The sequence below is a fragment of the Eupeodes corollae genome, chromosome 1, assembly GCF_945859685.1.
Source record: "Eupeodes corollae chromosome 1, idEupCoro1.1, whole genome shotgun sequence".
Taxonomy (NCBI): domain Eukaryota; kingdom Metazoa; phylum Arthropoda; class Insecta; order Diptera; family Syrphidae; genus Eupeodes; species Eupeodes corollae.
This window is the reverse complement of record NC_079147.1, coordinates 152,368,593-152,388,418: the sequence shown is the minus strand read 5'-3', so window position 1 is coordinate 152,388,418 and position 19,826 is coordinate 152,368,593. Positions and strand designations below refer to the sequence as shown.

The 19,826-nt window shown below is 37.2% G+C and overlaps 1 protein-coding gene across 1 annotated transcript in view; it reads right to left on the bottom strand.

The window, feature by feature from the left end:
- LOC129945838 (uncharacterized) overlaps positions 1-19,826 on the bottom strand; it is a 238,993-nt gene that overhangs the window by 113,431 nt on the left and 105,736 nt on the right. The window contains exon 3 of the mRNA XM_056055775.1: positions 7,236-7,490. Within this exon, the coding sequence (XP_055911750.1) occupies positions 7,236-7,490 (255 nt within the window). The remainder of the gene's footprint in view (positions 1-7,235; positions 7,491-19,826) is intronic.

The following is a 19,826-nucleotide window of genomic DNA, read 5'->3' as shown; positions in this document are numbered from 1 at the left end:
TGCATCACCTGAAAATAACAGCAACAATTATCAGAAAACTGCAGAACTTGACTAATAGATGTCTATGAAACATCTTACAGGTTTTCTTGACCAAACGTTTACTCAATGAAGAACTATATTTAATAATGGATCAGAAACCCACAGTTGAGTAGGAATCGTAGAGATTAAGAAAAAGAAATTGAGATGAAGGAGTTGCAACGCATCGCCAGAAAGAGCATACGGTGGAACGTAGAAGTAGTTGTGGTTTTTTGTCCCGCTAGGGACAACGATCACACACGGAATTTATAATTTTGAGGACCTAAGTAAATAAATATAGATAACACCATAAGCAAAACAAATTGACGGAACACTTATAAAGAATGACACTTTCTTTCCACAATTCTTCCAAGAAGAACAGTTCAACAAATTCTTATTAATGAAGAACAAAGAAATGTCATGCACAAAATTAATAAAAATATCGGTTATTATGGATTCAGCTTTGTTTTTACTAAGTTTTGACAGAATTTAACAGGTCAAATGTCCAACTGCGACTGAAAACTGATAAGGAAAAGGAATATTCAATTAGTACCATATTCAGTAGCTAGTAAAAGGAAGTATAAGGGCCACACTTTTTATCAAATGATCTACTAATGGAAAATATTTTTAGAAGACAGTGGAAAACACAGATGGTAATTATGACATATAGGGACCCAGATATTCTAACATCAACAAAGTCAGTTAGTTGCATTTTTTAAACTTGGTTTAAAATTCTAATTCAATATTTAACAATCATTTTATAGATCCAGTATCTCTTGCAGCACGCTTTTAATAGAAATTGACCACAGGAAGTTCGAGCAATGAGAAGGAAACTAAAATTAAATCTGCTTTTTTTAGAATCGTCTTGAGAGCATCACACCATTTTGCTGTTTATTCTTTAGAAGAATGTAAGAATGTTATAAAAGAAAAATTATTTAAGAAAATATCCCAGAATTAGGCACAGGACACGCCGATTACGGTGCTTCTACAAATCTAAGTTGGCGAAGAAAGACAATAGCTATAAATCTAAAAAAAACTTAAGGGCCTTCTTCAATCGGATATTAGATAACAACCACAGCAAACATAAACTATAGGGGCGCCATGTACCATTACCTTTCATATCAATCCCTACTTGTGCTGCCTTAAGTTCTTTTTCACACGACTCTTGTGAGGAATTGACAAATCTTTTTAGAGTAAGACTTGTCATAAAAATGTGCTTTCTGAAATTAGCTGTTCGCATTCGTTATACAAACTGTAGGTCCCATGTATCCCTGACATTACTATCGCATACAGGAATGCTTGAAATTTTTCACTAGGCCTTGGTTTTCTACAAACTGTTGCACAAATTAAATTATTTATTTGAGTCGGGGGCGCATGTCTTAGCCTAATTTTTTGATATACCAAGACGAAGCCTCCACCTTAAAAAAACTGCGAGCTCTTAAACAAAATAATTATAATTTGAAATGCAAAGTAAAAATCTGTGTCTTCTAGAAACAGTTTCAGTATTTAGTATTTTACTTTGTTACTAAAAATGTTCATTACATTTTTTGAGGCTCCTTGAATCTTGAATTTAAAGCTTTCAGGTTTTGGAGTTAATTTTTAGTGCCATCAAAACCCACCGTAATTCATTTAATTTGATTGTTTATTAATAATATAATTACATTATTCTTTAAGAAAATAAAATATAGGATCCATCACCATTCTTAGGCTTACTATTTGACAAATCTCCAGTTTCAATAAATAAATTAATATGCAACTAACTGTCACAACTTTTTTACCCAGTATAGGAATTCAAAGCTTTGAGGAAACCAAAAGTTTGATGGCCTATTTTGAAGAGTGCTTGAGATCGTTTTCTTGCTATACTGTTGTCAAAAATATACGAAAGCATTAGCTCTTTCAAAGTATATCGATATGTTTCCTCTTTCACATTTAGGATGAATTTGGAAGATTGGTCCAAAGCAAAACCAGCAACCAGGAACCAAACACTATGATGCTGCAACTTCCGTGTTTAACCTATTTTGAATAACGGAATTAAAACTCCTTTTTTTGAGGACAGCTATCCATTTCTTCTGGAGTCAAACTCCAAAAGGTATATTTTTCTTTCATCATTCCTAAGAACGTTGCAAAACGTCTTTTGCCTTGTGCATCTGCACCATCTATATGTACTTCTACTCAATCTATAAGACTGTTTTTTGGAATTATTACCCTATAATACATAGTTTTGCCATAAACTCTGTTACAAAACTTTAAGATCCTGTTTCTCAAGACATCTATTTGACATAAAATGGTTATCTTATTTTACCATTAAGTGGTGTGCTAAAGAAAATAGAACCGTAATAATTGCCTAACCTAGGTAAGGAATAAGTTCTGGCGAAATTGACTTGTATTAAAAAACACTGTCAACCAGAATGATATTCAAGAATAGGGTTCGCAGCTATGTCTTCAAAAAAAAAAATGACGGCCCAAAAAGTATTTTTCCGTACGCTGCCCACATTTATGAAAGAAGTACGGAAACGAATACCACTTAGACCCTTTCGAAAGAGAGAGATGATGATGATCTACAGATCATTTGTTAAAACTAAGACTTTAAAAAGCGATTCTGGAATGAATTATTTTTGCTCTTAACGCGTATTTTGCTTTAAAACGCAAGAATTAAGCATGAAATAATTATTATTTTTGGAGTGAAAATATATTTCCCGTTGAATTTTGAATTGGCCGATTTTCTGGAATATGATGTGGAGGTAATTAAATTGATTGAAGTTGGTGTCCCCCATCAGGTTTATGATAGAAATGAGTACGTTTTTAGTTTTGATGAATAATTGGCCTTCTGCAAAAGATTTCGTTTGACTAAAAAGATGGCTTTCCAAAAGATGTTAAAAGCAATGCACTTTCATCTATACAAGTTTATCCGTCTGTGACTACTTTTTGTGGGGTTATCTGAAGCAACTTGTCTACATCAATAAACCACTAACCTTGGACCAACTTAGGGCGAATATTGAGACGGAAATGAGGAATATATCGCTTGCAATTTTGCAAAAAGTTATCAAAAATTTTGGAAACAAGATCGAAAATTGTATTGAACGAAATGTTTATCATTTGAACGATGTGATTTAAAAAAAAATAAAGATTAAAAACCTTCAACTGTTTACTTTTATTTGCTTCAAACCCGACCTCGTAATGTTTTGATGCGGCTGAGATAGGGGTCCGTAAAATGTGTCAGGTTTTTATGCCCAACCCTTTATTAGAACAAATCCAGAAGGATCTAGAACGGCCTTATAACAGGTTTAATACATGACTTTTATAACAAATCGTTGATCAAAATTTTGCGCCTTCTAGAAATTATTTAATTGCACCCATAATACAGCTATTGGTAGCTCTACGATTAATTGCTACAGGCAATCATTTTTTAAGTTTTGCTGATTTTGGAGGGATGCATGTTTCAAGAATAGTTTCAAGAATTGCCACAGGAATTGCAAAGCTGTATGGAAAATATATTAAAATTTCATCTACATCATCATCGGCCACCTTCCTAATTTCCTTGGTAAAATTTGTTGATTGCTTCAACGGTCCTGTACCATGCTGAATCCGAAAGGGAATTAAAATTCGATGTTATTCTCTCCCAAACCCCTTCTTTTTCCTTCAACGTACATAACTCCATCCGTTTTTTTATTTTAAATAATTGATTTTTCTTGATATAAGCACATTCCAAAAGTGTATGCTTTTCCTATAAAGAAAAATTGGGACAAGAACCTTTTTTCAGCTGTTATTAATACATTTTGAACAAACACAAAATGTCTCACAATCTTTTCATAAATTTACCCTGTTTGAAATATCACCCATTTATATATATTGAAAACGATCCGATGCGAACCTCACTATCAGGGTCCGGGGTCTTAGAGAAGCTTAAGATCAAACCTCGGGACTCCATATGTTAATTCTTAAGATGGTTTTTGTGGTCAGAATTGGAGTCCCCCAAAGATGTTCAATAGGGTTCAGATCCGGGGATTGGGTGGTCAGTTTAAAACATTGACGCAGCTTTCGGTGGCGATTCGCCATTTAGGGTTTTCTTATTTTTGCTCGTCGTTTCATTCCGGCTTGTCTTAGAACTCTTCTTACCATTTCTGGGCTGACATAAACTCCTTGAGTAGCTGATAAGTGCTGTTTTATTTGTACAGCATTTTCAAATGTTCCAATGATGACAGATCTAACGATGTTCCGTTTTATAAAAGTATTCAATTTGGGTTTTCTTCGTGACGGTCGACTTTTTGTTGTTATATTAGGCATCTTTCTATGCTTGCTGAAAGGATTGGAACATTTTAGTTTGTTCGAGATTTCTCTATGCGTATTAAGTTCTTCCAATAGTTTTTTTATACTTTCCTTTAAAAACCGGCTTATTTCTTTAATTTTGTAATCTTTTTATTTTTATAAAAAAATTAAATGATGTTCAAAAGTTAGACATGTGCATTCAAGAAGACACGAGCGTCAACAGGTTTTTCTCAAAACCAAAATCTATCTATCAACTCCTACTTTCACCTCCCCGTGGTGAACATCGGGTGCCTAGTACCTCAACTGGAGATTGGGTTCCAACCCCAGTGGAAAGTTGTTGGGGGCAGCAAACGAGAGAGGGGGGAAAGGTGTTTCCACTAAGGCACCTCTCCTTATCCAGGCGGCAGCGGACGAATTCTCAAGATGGAATCAACGGTGGCGTCTACAGTTCCAGTAAGTTTGAACTACTTAGTGAACACCTTATAGGGCTTCTTCGATTTATTCGGAGCCCAGGCCTGTAAAGAGCGGTTTTATCCGCTTCCCCAACCTGGGAGTTACTTAGGATCTGGCCCTCCAGGTTTGGGGTTGTGCGTTGGCACCGCCATCCAGGAAATACAATATGATGGGCCGGGCAAAAAGAGGATGAAAAACTATGATATTTACTATGGTGACTGCTACCACTTCGTCATTGGAGCCAGACTTAGGCAAGAAGTCTTGAGCTATAAGTGCATCAATGAGCGCCTCATGACCATATGCATCAAGGCTAAATTCGGTAACATTAGCCTGATATGCGCACACGCCCCCACTGAAGATAAAGGCGACAACACCAAAGATATGTTCTTCGAGCTCTTAGACAAAACATATGAGCAGTGCCCTAGCTACGATATTAAAATAGTCCTGGGCGACTTTAATGCCAAGCTAGGAAGGGAAGAAATCTTTGATGAAATAATCGGGAAGAACAGCCTGCACGACAACACTTCCGACAACGGATTCAGGCTTATAGATTTTGCTGCGGGGTGAAACGTCATGGTAGCCAGTACGCGTTTTCCACACCTCAACATCCACAAAGGAACTTGAACTTCTCCAGATCAATCTACGGTCAACCAGATTAACCATATTGCGATCGACACCAGAAACACTTCCAGTATCAAGGATGTACGAACTTTCCGAGGAGCTAGCTTCGACTCGGACCACTACCTCGTTTTAGCCAAGGTAGCACTTTTTCCAGACCCAAGGCAAAACAGGGAGGTGCTGGGAGAAGATACAACGTCGAACGGCTACAATCGCCAGAGATCGCCAAATCCTTTTCCGACCGAGTTACAAGTAACCTCTCTCGAAGTTCTCTGCCGCAAACACAATGTATCGAAAACCAGTGGCAACATTGCCAAGATGCAATCAGAGAAGCCGCCTCTGATGTGCTGGGTTTCAAACAGCCACCAACAAGGAACCCCTGGTTTGATCATTAAGCTTGTTAACCTCTAGCAAATCATGTGTAAAATATTTCTACAGTGTCATATTGTAAATTTTTATGAAACTTTTTAAGGGAATGTGGCTCACATTCGATGGAAAATGTGAGTTACTGTATAATAGTTTTGTTACGAGACCTTCAATTAAGTTGATATTGTTCAGATAAAGTAAAAACTGCTCTAGCTTTTTGGAAAATATATGAGATTCTTTGGGACTATAATTTGACCAGAAATACATTATTTTTTATCTTTGACATCAGTTCTGCCTTTGCGTACACAGTATACTAATTATTCAAAAGACTTGCTTAAAAAAGTATAAGAACAAGTTTCTAAGGCAACAATTTTCATTTCGGAAATTAAGATTTGATACCCTTTATAAAGAACCTCTTTTGACAGCATTGCAATGTACCACCAAACATAAATATTTTAGTTTTATAAACATGAAAAAATTGTAATTTTTGTTTGTGAGTTTGGTTATGTCGCGGCATTAAAAGGGTTATCAACATGTCAAACATAATATCTATTAAAATATTCAATGACTAACGCTAAGCTCTATCAAAGTGTTCAGTAACTTCTTGTCAACCGAACATACGTTCAGAATGTCAAATCAATCCACAAAGTCCGCAACCATTAGTTTGCCTTCAAGCTTCAACCAAATGCGCATAATCCAGAAAGAAATAAATAAATAGGCATTACAACACAGATTTAGCAAGTTGGTACACTGCACTGTAGCCTGCAAAAGCAAATTTCAAGCACCAGCAGCAACTTTGACAGCAATAAATACTGTTTAAGACACGTCACTTGGGTAAATTATTCGTACACTCTTATGGCCACGATGAAATGAAGCCGCTTTTTAGCTTGAATTTCCGACCAAGCAATACGCCGGCCGCCGCGTGCTGCTGCCTCGCCGTGACATAATTTGCTAATTTTGAGCTAAAAAGATCCGCGTTCTCCAAGAGCTGCCCGCTCAATTAGTTCTCACGCTACTCTATACCTACAAATACTAGTTCTGTAAGCCTGTATTCCACCGAAGCTCAGCTTAGCTCAGTTCAATGAATGTAAACAGATTCCTACGATTCTTATAGCTCAAGCGAAGCGCCCATTAGTAAAGCTGCAATTGTTTTGCATGCTGAATCTAATTGCCGTAAGGAGACACTTGTCTCCTACAAATAAGGGAGAAGTATTACTCGCCTCCCTGCCATCAACTGAAGCTCGCCAATGCCGTCCCCTTGAAGTTCAGCGTAATTGAAAATTAAAATAAATAAAATTAAAGTCAGGCTCAGGACCGTCAACGATCGACGACATCGGCTACGCTACGTCGGTCGTCGACGACATATGTGAGCTGAGGCTATAAGCTATAGATCTAGCCCTAGAGCCATAGCCAGATATATATGTACCTTCATGAGATACACTCCGCTGCCGATCTCGTTCACTTCACATTTGTTCCAAACTATCTATCCACATCCCAAAACACATAATATGACTCACCTTGTTGAAAGTAGTTCGCTTTTCGAACGTAAACACACACCAACGCCATTAGCTGGAGCTGCGATAACCGCTGTCTCGTTGACTGTGGCAGCGGTAGTAAATCTCTGAGGTTGGCTATCTCGGCATTGATTAGATCCCGCCGTAGTTTGGATGCACCTTTTGTTGATTTATTCGCGTCGAATCTGTGAAGAACGAAAAGAGAGACGAGAAATCTCATTAAAGGAATGTGAAGTGTTTTAATGGGCAAAGCTGAAACTGAAAGAAGTATCATATATAGGAACGGGACAGGAAGGTTCAACATCAATATACATAAAGCAAAGGTTTCTATTTGGGAGACTCAGAGAATCAGAGACTCAGAGCTCAGACACAAGCGCTTAAGATAACTTTGTTGATTTTAATGAAGCAGTTAAACGCATTACAATTTTGTTAACAACGACACTTTGTGTGTCCATAAAGTTTAGCTTAATGTTGAATACATAATGTTTTTTGACTCATGGAATAGCTCTTAAGTGATGATGATATGGCAATTTAGATTTACTTAAAAAAAAAAATAGATTAGTCCAAAATGAGTTTTAAAGCCGATCTTTAAAAAAAAAAAAAACAACTTGTCATAGAAGCTTTGAGAATTACTCTAGAACGCCAATAAACACAATCTAGAATACCAATAATGGCATTCTAATTGTATTTTTATATGTATTTTATATAAAAAGGTCATTAGAAGTCTTTTGAGTCACATTTTCAGTATAGTAGACTTTGACAGTTGTGTAATGTTAGAGGGTTGTCCATGCAACAAGTTCGTCTGATTTTATACAAATGCAATAGGAACTTTATGTCAAGTGTTACATGACCGTAGAGAAATAAAAAAAAGTGGGTCCCCTCGATTCTTACAGCTCCAACCATTTTTTCGATCAAGTGCAAACTTTGAAGTTAATATTTTAATCAGAATCGCATCAGGAGGTTTTTAAATGGAACGATATCTCAAAAACGGGTCGATATTTTTAAAATGTTAAATGTTTTTTAAACTAAAATATCAAAGTTTTTTTTTGGTTGTCTTAAGCAGGGTCATATTTCGAAAATCTAATTTGATAGAAGAATGTACAGGATCTGGCAAAAAGATCTCCCATATTTTAAAAGTGAACGCCGCCGTGAAGTGTGTGCTGTGGCTCCATCTTGTTGGAACCAGACTTTTTTGTGGTTCCTAGTAAACTGATTTAAGTTTGGTTAGGGGAAGGTCTCAATCATGTGACAGTAGCAATCCAGTTAAAATACGTATTTATTAACTCTTTTCCCAATGGAACTTGACAGCATTGAATTTAATTTGTGAACGCTTCCTTTTATTAATCATATAGAACTGTCATTGTTAAGTACACGAACGAACAACTGCAAGCTTTAAAAATATTTTAAGGAAATTTAGTTAACGGAATGTGGAAGGAGGTATAAAACTTCAGTCTATCAAAGCTCTTTAAATCCAGAAACCTAAAACTTCTAAGCTGATGAGGTACAGGACGATGACTCTGCCAGAACTCACAAATATATCTTAGACTTGGGTGCTGAGTAAAAGGCATTCCAAACTCTTAGAAGCGTTCAAGATTTTGAAGAAAACTGTTGGCCTCTTGTGAGTGGAAGAACAATTCCGAAGACGCAACAATCATGACCTGTATGCAAATTACTTCGAAGCTGTTATTGCGACAAAAATTACGCTCGGTTGGTTCTAGTGGATCCCAACATAAGTCGTAGCTATAACAACACCCTTAACTACAGAGCTTCGTTGACAAGATGTGGGGTGAAATTAAAAGTGTTTTTTATGGAGGCTGGATCCGAGACTGTACCTAGGCGTACGAGAGTTAGTGACTCTTGGATATCCCAAGACACCTGGGGAAAAAATCAAGCTTTGTAAATCGTTGAAGCTGCAAATAAACGCCGAGACAGACGCTCAACGAAAGGCTGAATTGCGAAACGAATATCGGATTGCAGACAAGATGGTCTATCGATGTGTGAGACGTGACAGGAGGGTGAGGATAGAAGGACTCGCTGATAATACTAAAAACGCTGCAAGGAGAGGGGATATCCGAGAATTGTACCAATTAGCCAAAGTTGTTGTCGGGAAAAAAAGCAACAACAATCATCCTGTAATGGATGTGGATGGGTCATTATTGGTATCAATTGAAGATCAACTTCGCAGGTGGAAGGATCACTTTTGTGCCCTGTTGAATGAGGACCCGTTGAACAGAGCGCTGAAGTGCCCCAACTTAACGAGATACGCAGATCCTGCAGGGGTATTGACATCGAACCCCCTTCAGTAGCGGAAATTAAAACAGCCAATTAATCTCCTCAAATACAACAAAGCAGCCGGGCTTGACGGAGCACCAGCGGAATTCATGAAAGCCGATCCCGCCAAGGCAGATAGTATCTTGCATCCGCTTATACAAACTGTTTGGGAAAAAGAAACCTAGTGATTGTTAAGGTGCCAACAAAAGGTGATCTCAAGAACTGCAACAATTGGCTTGGTATTACCGTTTTATCCTTTTTCCCAAAGCTAATGGCAACTTTAATCCTCGAACGGATAAAGGCTAGAATTGAGACTACACTCAAGAGGAATCAGGCTGGCTTCCGCCGTGGTCGGTCGTGCGTTGACCATATCAACACCTTACGCATTGTTCTTGAGCAGTCTGCAGAATTTCAAACACCGCTAAACCTGATGTTTGTAGATTTTGAGAAGACCTTTGACCGAGTTAACCGAGAATGTATTTGGAGATCACTTCTTGGGAGAGGAATTCCGCCAAAAATGTTTGGCATTAGAAAGGAGTCCTACAACAATGCAAGGTGTTTCGAAGTGCGTCAGGGTGTGAGACAAGGAGATGTTTTATCGCCAATTCTTTTTCTGCTGGCGATAGATGATGTTCTGACGGCGTCGGTACAACTGAGAGGCAAGGTATTCAATGGAGAACGTTTGAAAGGCTTAGCCATTTAGACTATGCCGATGATGTATGTCACATGGCAAATAACATTAGTGGGCTGAACGAGATGTGTCAAACCTTTTCGGGTGAAAGGAGAATCGTGCGGTCTTAAAATAAATAGCAAAAAGATGAAAATAATGCTAACAGGCCCCCCAACACGAATAATTTATTTTATCTGGAAGTATTGTATCAGCAAATGGTGGTACGGATCTGGACGTAAAAAGCAGAATAAATAGAGCTCGCATTGCCTTTGGTGCTTTGTCACAAATTTGGAAATCCAGTCAAGTCTCCTTACGCACTAAACTGAGATTCTTCGAATCGAATGAGAAATCCGTGCTATTATGCTTGTGAAACATGGAAAGTCTCGGCCACAATCTCGAGAAAATCGCAGGCTTTTGTGAACCGATGTCTGCGTCACATCCTTAAAATTCGCCGGCCACAAACAATATCGAACCAGGAATTGCGGAGTAGGACAGGTCAGAGGCGCTGGATATCGACATCAGAAAGCGCATATGGCAATGGATTGGTCACACACTGAGGAAACCGAACGATGATATTGCGAAGCAGTCCTTCGAATGGAATTCTCAGGGGTCACGGTGGGTTGGAAGACCAAGAACAACATCGAAATCTACAATGCTATCGGAAGCTAACTCCCAGAGAAAGACGTGGCCACAGTTAAGGTATCTAGCTGCAGCTCGAGAAGGATGGAGACGTTTTGTTGACCTCCTATGCCCCGTACGGGGTTAGAGGACCAAACGATGATATTGCGAAGCAGTCCTTTGATTGGAATTCTCGGGGGTTACGGCGGGTTGGAAGACCAAGAACAACATCGAAATCTACAATGCTATCGGAAGCTAACTCCCAGAGAAAGACGTGGCCACAGTTAAGGTATCTAGCTGCAGATCGAGAAGGATGGAGACGTTTTGTTGACGCCCTATGCCCCGTACGGGGTTAGAGGACCTGATGATGGTTCTAGTGGGTTAGCTCACATGAGCAAATAGCAAAACACAATTTTCAACTTCAAAAACCACTGTACTGATGTTTCTTTAATAGAATGATAATAATCTCTTACAGCTGCTTGTACTTCAATTTTTCATCTGAAAATTCTCATGTAATTAACGCCCACTAACCGCAGATGTTGATAAATATTGTAGCTATTTTAACATACACGGAACTTATTATCCTTTTCCAAGAACGGTATTCAAGTTCAAAAAACAAATTAGGTCACCATATTCTCCGAGTACATTCGCTATAAATTTATATCTCGTAAGTCGCAACTGAATGATTTACAACCGATGATGTTGTGTTATTATCCCTCAATGTATCTTATTATTAGTTAACAATATTACAATGAAATTTATTTTATAAAATTGACGTATAGTTCAATAGAATTATCCATTCACCGTCAATAGTGTAATGTAACAAACATACAAGTAAGAATTATTTAAACAAAAAAAAAAAGTTTAATAAAATTATATTCACCGCAAGATACCGCATCATCAACAGCAACATAAGCTTAACAACTCTGTTGTGGTTTCCATATTGTTAAACAAAAGAAAATCTATTATACTTAATAATAGAACAAACAAGTAGATAAATGTACTAGGTATAGTATCTTTAAGCATTGAAGTATCTATAACGTAGAGAGCAGGTGCGGGTGCAAAGGCGAAAGCATGGGAATTGGGTCCAATAATTGTACATTGATTGAAACTTACTCTGTCAACAAGAATTGAAATTAATTTATTTATAGCAACTTTGTTAACTATGTACTTTTATTAAAAGAAATCCTGTTTTGTGGCTGAAAGACCCCATCACAAATTAACATTTCGGAATCTTCCGCTAGAAGAACGTCATCGTGGTTGAATAGCTTAGAAATGACGTTGTATCGAAGAAAAAAATGTGAAGAATAAAGATGTCAAGGTCTAAGTGACGTAAAACAGCTTTAAACGAGGAACAGTAATGTTAAACTTTGCTCAAGCCCATCAAGCCGGTGATGAACTGGTTGTTGTTTAAATAAATTCGACAGCTATGGAAATAAAGGTAGATAAAAATAAAAATAAATTGGGTGGCGCAGTCCGTTTGAGAACTAGGGCCTAGTGACTGACAACTCTCAACCATTCCTGTGTGCGAGTACTGTTGTCGGGGATGGAAGGGACCTACAGTTTTAAGCCGAATCCGAACGGCAAATTTTTGAAAGCACTTTTCATGACAAGAATTACTCTTGGAGAATTTGTCAATTCCTTGCAAGAGGCAGTACCCTTGAAAAAAACTTAAGGCGGCATAACACTAACCATCATACCACGGGTACTAAAAGAAATAAAGGTTCAGCAAGGCAAAATAAACAAGAATCGAACAAGAAAAATATCAGCTAAGACCTATGCTATCAAAACAACCTTTCAGACTTTGAAAAGTAAGATACAAGAATAACCTGCCCAGGCCGTTGACTTTAAAGTCACAAAGATGGTCAGTAATATGTCCATTGACGACCTGAGCCGACTTCTAGATACCAAGTTAGCTATTCATCTTTAACATTTGGTTACAAAAATATACATGGACGGGGTAGCTGGCAAATTTGTTTTAGTGAGGAACAACAGCTACTTGTTCTGTAAGAATAGGCCTTACTATAATAGTTAAATAGAAGCTGCCATTCGAAACCATTTAGATAACTCTTTACTTCCTCGATGAGTAGAACATTTTTACCAAAGTAGTGATGCCTTATTTCTCTAAGCAAGGGACAAACTCCAATAAAGTGAAGGATGCTTTCCCTCTCTTGCAGATTACATAAACTACAGTTCCCTGCGTTCGATGTGGAGTTAAGTTTAATTTGATGAGTTAGCCTCTAATTTTGAAGATGTTCCCTATGTTGTAACACGAGAAACAGCTTTTAAAGTAGTTATTTTCATTAAAATTGTAATTGATTAATGAATAATACTTTTGCTCTGTTGAACTGCGAGCTTTTTCAATAAAGGCATATCTTTCATTTTCATCAGTAAGCTGGATTATTTCATAAAAGATCTTTTTTCACGGGTTTGAGTTAGCTTCTGACAAGTTAATCGTTATTCGACAGTTTCCGGCAAGTTTAACCCAATTTTTGACGAAGAGAGTTTTCTTTTTCAGTGCATACTTAAGAATCATCTTCGGAAATCTTGATTCTTCCATATTTATCACCCTTAATAAATAATCTGATAGAGCTTGTTTATCATCAGTTGCAATGAAGATAGTGATTGGGCAAGAATGACTATGTCATCCGCGTACATGATAACCTTTAACTTTGTGTTGTCAATACCAACCCCACATATAAGCCACTCCACAAGGTCATCGAGAAAGAGTGCGTACAGTAAGGGGCTGAGGATGCAGGCTTGTTTGACACCTCGGTTTGCAATCAGTCTTTCTGATCTTTCTTTAAGTTAAGATGAAAATGTTATCGACAGTAGAGTAACCAGAGTGAAAGCCAGATTGAAACTCGCTGAGTTTTTCGTTTACGGAAACCCACTCTTCGAGTCTTTTATATAATAATGTTGTAGAAGCTTTTAGCGCCGAGTTCAACAAAGTGATCCCCCTATAATTGGCTGGATTTGAGCTGTCACCTTTTTTGTATATTGGTAATATCAAGGACTCATAAAACTGATCATTCACCCTCGAAGTCTCCTTCAGAAGCTCCATTTAATATGCTCAGACCAAATGCGTTTGCTAATTCTATGATCTTTCGACCCTCTCCGTTCACTTTTTTATCTTTCGATTGACGTTTATGATCTGTTATCGCTATTTCCGATTCTTCAGCTGCTGTCCTTGCGTTTAAATCTCCAATGATCAACAAGTTTTGTGATTTCAAACAGCAAAGACAGTCATACAGCGATTCAAAATCTCGTTCCCAATAGAATAGTGTTCCCAGAAAATAGTGTTGAATAAGTGCGTCTAACTTAAAGCCAAAACAATGTCACTTTGAAATGCAGCATCAAGGTTATCACGATTTAAAAAACTCATCTGAATTAAGAGGCACCGAAATAAGTGTTCATAAAGACAAGCCGACTTCTTAGTCGATAGACACTAACAAAGATAATTTTGCTCAAGAAAGCATAACCTAAAGAAGAAAATATTCCACTTTGTTTCGAATTAGCTGTTATTCTACCAGTTATTAAAAAATATGACCGCAACTTAGCTCAAAACTATAGAGAAATGTCACTGCTAAATACTGTCTACCAACATGATTTTCTCTGTATCACCTGCAGTGCTGCTATTTTCGGAGGACGCTCATCTGACATCAGAAGGACCTTACATATGTAGCCGTAGCCCACATTCAATTTCAGTGTTTTAATAAACAATGGAGAGATTCCTGTTTCCAGTATTAACATGTAGTTCGGTGCATTCGATGGTAATCGAAATATATTTTTTGCTACCCCACACTTGAGCTGCATACATTAATGTTGACTCCGCTATCGATTAAAATACTTTGTATTTACTCCTGTGATCTATATGCTTATTACTAAAGAATTTTGTCCATGCAATATTCATAGTTGTTTTCGGTTTTTGCAATTTATCGGCAAGATGCTTTTCAATGCTATTTTTATTGTTTATATTGATGCCAAGCTATTTATATTCTTTAACCACCTCTATTCTTTCATTATTGTAAGTCCACCATTTATGACTGCTTACTCTTCGTCCACCTTTTCAAAAAACCATTACCTTCGACTTCTCAAGAGTAACCACTTATTTCCAGGTTTTACAGTAGATACCTAGTTTATTAATCATGAGTTGTAGCGATTCTGGTTCGAACGCAAACAACACTAAGTCATCCGCAAAAAGGAGAGCTTTGATGAGAATACCAACATATTCTACTCCTCTTGGAAGACAATCCGTTATATCATCAATAAAGAGTGCAAATAAGCTTGAACTCAGCATACAACCTTGTTTTAAACCATGTCGAAATATTTTCTCCATCTCATACTGCAGCCTTTGTTTCCAGATAAATATTCTGAAGTATCCGTCCGAACTTATATGATATTCCTAATCCAAACATTTTGTACATCAGTGCATTGCGGTCAATCGTATCGAAAGCAGCCTTAAAATCGTCAAAGAAAACATACAGCCTTTTATTTTTTTCCAAATGTTATCAATGGTGGAATATCTGAAGCCAGCTTGAAATTTCTTCAATAGCACTGAAAGTCAGTATTCGTATCCAGCTAGGCAGCAAGTCCGATAGGAAAATTGGATTCAACTATTAATGGTTGTGGGAATCATCTTCATCTTCCAAAAACTACTGAGGCATGAACTTTCGAGCGGCTTATATCCATCAGCCAGCTGGAAAACTTGAATTATTTCGCTCAAAGAGAAACAAATAAATCGGTTGAGTGTTATTACAAGATATAGATTTTTTCCAATTTTTCAATTTAGCCGGATCTATTAATAATAATAACATTAAAGTTGTTTGACATTTTTCTCCTCTCAAACCATAGTTCTAGATTTACTCCCTGCAAGTATCACTTGAAAGCTTTTTAAACACTGGTTTTTGGTAAAAATTGTCAAATCATCAAAGATCAATGATTGTCAAAGCCGTTTAAATTGTACCTACACCTATTGTTGTATAGATCCACTCGGTTTCTACAATTACTGTCATACATAAAAGGTTCCGAGTTTTATTAGTTCCTTATGTTCCTTAAGTCCTAACTTTAAGCTAAACGTATGGTCCGAATCAAGATATACTCTGCAGGTCTCTTTTTGAGCAAATGGAAAAACAGCATTTGTCCAGTCTGTCCCTAAGAAGGTGAATTCTTCCCCCCCTCAAAACATAGTCCAGTCACGTCTCTTCTTTCCAAAGTGATTGATTGAAATTGTGATTAATTTGAAGCTTAAAAAATCTCTAAGCTTCTTAATGACCGACAGGTATGGTTTTCGTAGCAATAAGTCCACCAGTGATTTGATAGTTTATTTAAAAAAGCAGTCAAAAAAATCTTTACATCGTTTTGGAGAAGGTAAGATTATTGCATTTGATAGAGTTTGGCACCAAGGTCTCTTATAGAAAATAAGTTCATTTGATATTGGTGAATTTCTGCTTCGCGCCCCGTTTTGTCTCCGGCTTTCTTCCTTATATTCATAAAAGATCTCTTGTCTCGAACTTCTCATCCATTAAACGGTTTTGCTGATGACAGTATCTTCAACTTTTTTTTATTCGTTTTTACAAACTTCAACGGCAGCGCATGATAAGCTTATTAAATGCCGATCTAGACAGCATTGCCCTTTCTAGAATTACAAACGTTAAATAAAACTCAATGCTTTCTCCTGTTGTTAAATCGTAACATGCACTATCTACGAGTGGCACTTGCATCCAGGCCACTAATTAATTTTCAACACTCGGTATGTTTATCACAGATCACTCCTTATGGAATGATCACATATTCGATACTGCCAAAAATACTGCTAGGTGCTTAGAATTTCTCCGACGCAAGGTGCAAGAAATTTTTCACCCCTTCTAATCTGATTGCAATTTACAAAGCCATCAACTGTCCAAAACTTAGATATAACTCGCTTGTTTGGCAATCTTTTCGACATGATCAAAAGAAGACCTTTGAATGTGATAGGCGATTGAAATATAACCAAAACAATTACACCACTCGAACACCGCGGGAATGTTTCATGCCTTTCGTTATTCTACCGTTATTTTTACAAACAATGTTCTGTCGAATAAACCAGATGCATTCCACTCTATAAAAATTCAGCCATAATACATAATTGCACTTCCACATCTAGGAATGCTCAATTTTTGACGTTCTGTCAAGTATAGAGATTCTTTTTTTAACTGCACATCGAGAATGTTGAATTCTTACCCCAACTCTGTTTTTCAATTCCGTTTTGATATTCACAACTTTAAGACCAATGCGAACCGGTATCTCCTCTTGAATCCTTCCCAAACTCCCGCACTGTGTTTTAATAAAAACTCATAAAGGTTGTTATTAACCCCTTGAGTACCTATAAATTATAAGCAAACAAATGTAAGACTTTCACCGAACAAAACAGCCTTTTTGAAGATAAACATCCAAATTATTTAAGACCCTCATCTACTTTCGTGTATCATACAATTTTAAAGTGTGAAAATTTAAATTTGTTGTTTGCCCTTTTTATCTATAAGTATCGGGTTTTCCCATAAGGCTTAAAGTCGGTGAACGCAACTTTTGAGCGTTAATTCCAATTTTCGGTAATAATTCTTGCCCTAGTAAACAGGCAACAAAAAGGTTGGTGCAAAAATTTAAGTGTGATGTTGGCGTCTCAGTAAGACAACGATTTGGTCGAAGTGTCGAAAATATCTCTGCCCTTCAAGCGTTCGTAGCAAACGATAAAAATCAGTCAATTCCGCTTCAGAGTTGTCAAAATTTGGGCATCGTTCAGACAACATTATGGCGTACTTTGAATAAGGAGGCTAGCTCAAGAATTGGAGGCTGGTGGACCATCTGAAGCAACGTACGTTCTTAGATTGGGAAGTTTTCAAGAGCTTATTGGAAAACCTTTTATAACAGTTAAGAATACATTTCTGTTAAAAAAAAGATTACTATTTAATTTAAATTCTTTCAATGTCACCAACATTTGCCCCTTTAAAAAAAATGCTGATACGCTCCTGCTTAACTATTTCCATTGCTGCGAATAGAATAGAGATTTTTTCATTTTCATTTTAGCACCTGCGTTAAAACGAAAATAACCTTCAACCTTGTCCGCGCGCTCACCGCACAATGATCAATAATAGACTATCAAGAAGAAAATTGAAAAGGATTGATTAGAGGAAGGGGCGGTATATTCTGAAGAGGAAAAGTATGTCTAGTAGAAACATATTTCAACGACGACGACGGACGAAGACTAAAAAGCATTTGCCTGTTTTTGCCTATGTTTCAAAGAGAAGAGGTGAGTTAAAAAGGCCGAACGTAACTTTGTTTTCACACAACATAATCAAAATGATAACCCGTCTTTAAATTGGATCTAATGATGATAAACGTTTTGTACCGAAACGAAACGGAACGAAAGCGAAGCACACTCTGGCACTCACACAACTTGCATCCTTCGTTTACCTCCTCAACTTACCCGCTGGCCGGTCCACCGCTGAATCAACAGCATTCCTTGGCGTGTAAGAGATATTCGATTAAATACCCTCATCGAACATGAACTCCTTCGCTTCTTAAAGGTTCGCAATGGTTGCAATACCATAACCATCATCATCATCATCCAGTACCAGTATTATCGTCATCAGGAGTAACATTCAACATTCAACCTGATGTTTACCGGAAAGCCGCCCGCCCTCGCAAAACATCGATCGAGATGGTTTTGAAGTTTGAAGAATCATATAGCTGGAGAATTTACAGCTTTAGTAAGTCAGTCAGTGAGAGTGTGGATTGTGGGGCACAAAAGGTCTCACTGAAGTCTGATGCCACTTTTCACATAAAAATGATTATTATTACGAGACAAAACCTTATGTTCGTCAGAGTAAAATAAAAAGTATTTCATAACTATTTCGAGTTAAAATACCCGGTTAAGGAACCGAACGTTTTAAATCAAACATAATGAGATAGGATGTACGCGCGCGTTCATCCAAAATCACTGAGCACTTCTTTAAAAGTAGCGGACCCAAGACAGACTATAAATGACGAGTCGCAAGGCAAACGCGACGCGATGCCAACGCCGACGGATAGAAAGACAGAGTGAGGTTAGTGTTTAAAGTAAATCGTTTATGTCCATTGATTACATGCCGTTTAAGCCGACCTAGTGTGCAATTTTCCGTTCTTAATATTACAACCAAAACAAAACGGGTATAAATTAACAAGCCTTCGGAATCTATTTGAATCCTCCCGGGATAGGAGACTTTGGTTGATGATGATGATGATCACTGATGGCCGCAGTTAACGGATAGCGACGCGATGCAAAGTGTCTCATTCGATAAATGCGAATACGAGACCGCTCAAAGTTCAATGAGTTGCGAATTTAACAGTCCATTAAGTCAAATAACTTTCTGGTTACTAATGCGGACAAGAACACCGCATCAGCCACGACATACCCGTCATCGTTATCGTCGCGTCGTCGTCGCCTTAATAATTTACATAATTGAATAAATTTGCGAAACAATCCTATCTTTTCTAGAGTAGGTTGGTAACTCGCTTTACTCGGTAGATAGACTTTCACGAATCCAAGAGTTGAGTTGTAACCATTTATCATGGCACACTTGTGACATTCCAATTACACCTGTTCTGTTCGGCTTCTAAAATGTGGAATAAAGATATTTATGAAAAATAAAAGAAATAAGACTGGAGTAGGTGTGTGTCTTTTCTTTTTCCTTATGATAGTGAGTAGGTGGAGGAAACTGAATGAGGAGGTCTATATATCAATTGAGATAAAAATAATGTTACTACTTAATGAAGTGACATTATTAACCAAGTGAGGAAGCTGTCATTGAAATTGATTCATGGAGATATTTTGTATTTGTATTATTAAGACAAGAGGACATATAATACATTATTTGTAGGCAGGTAGAAAAAGAATTAATTTATAATTTTATTTATTTTATTATAATTAATTGAAGTTCAATCACAGTTTGAGAAATCCAATGTCGGATGTCATATGAATTATTTTTAGTACTAACACAACCTTTTAAAGCTATTCA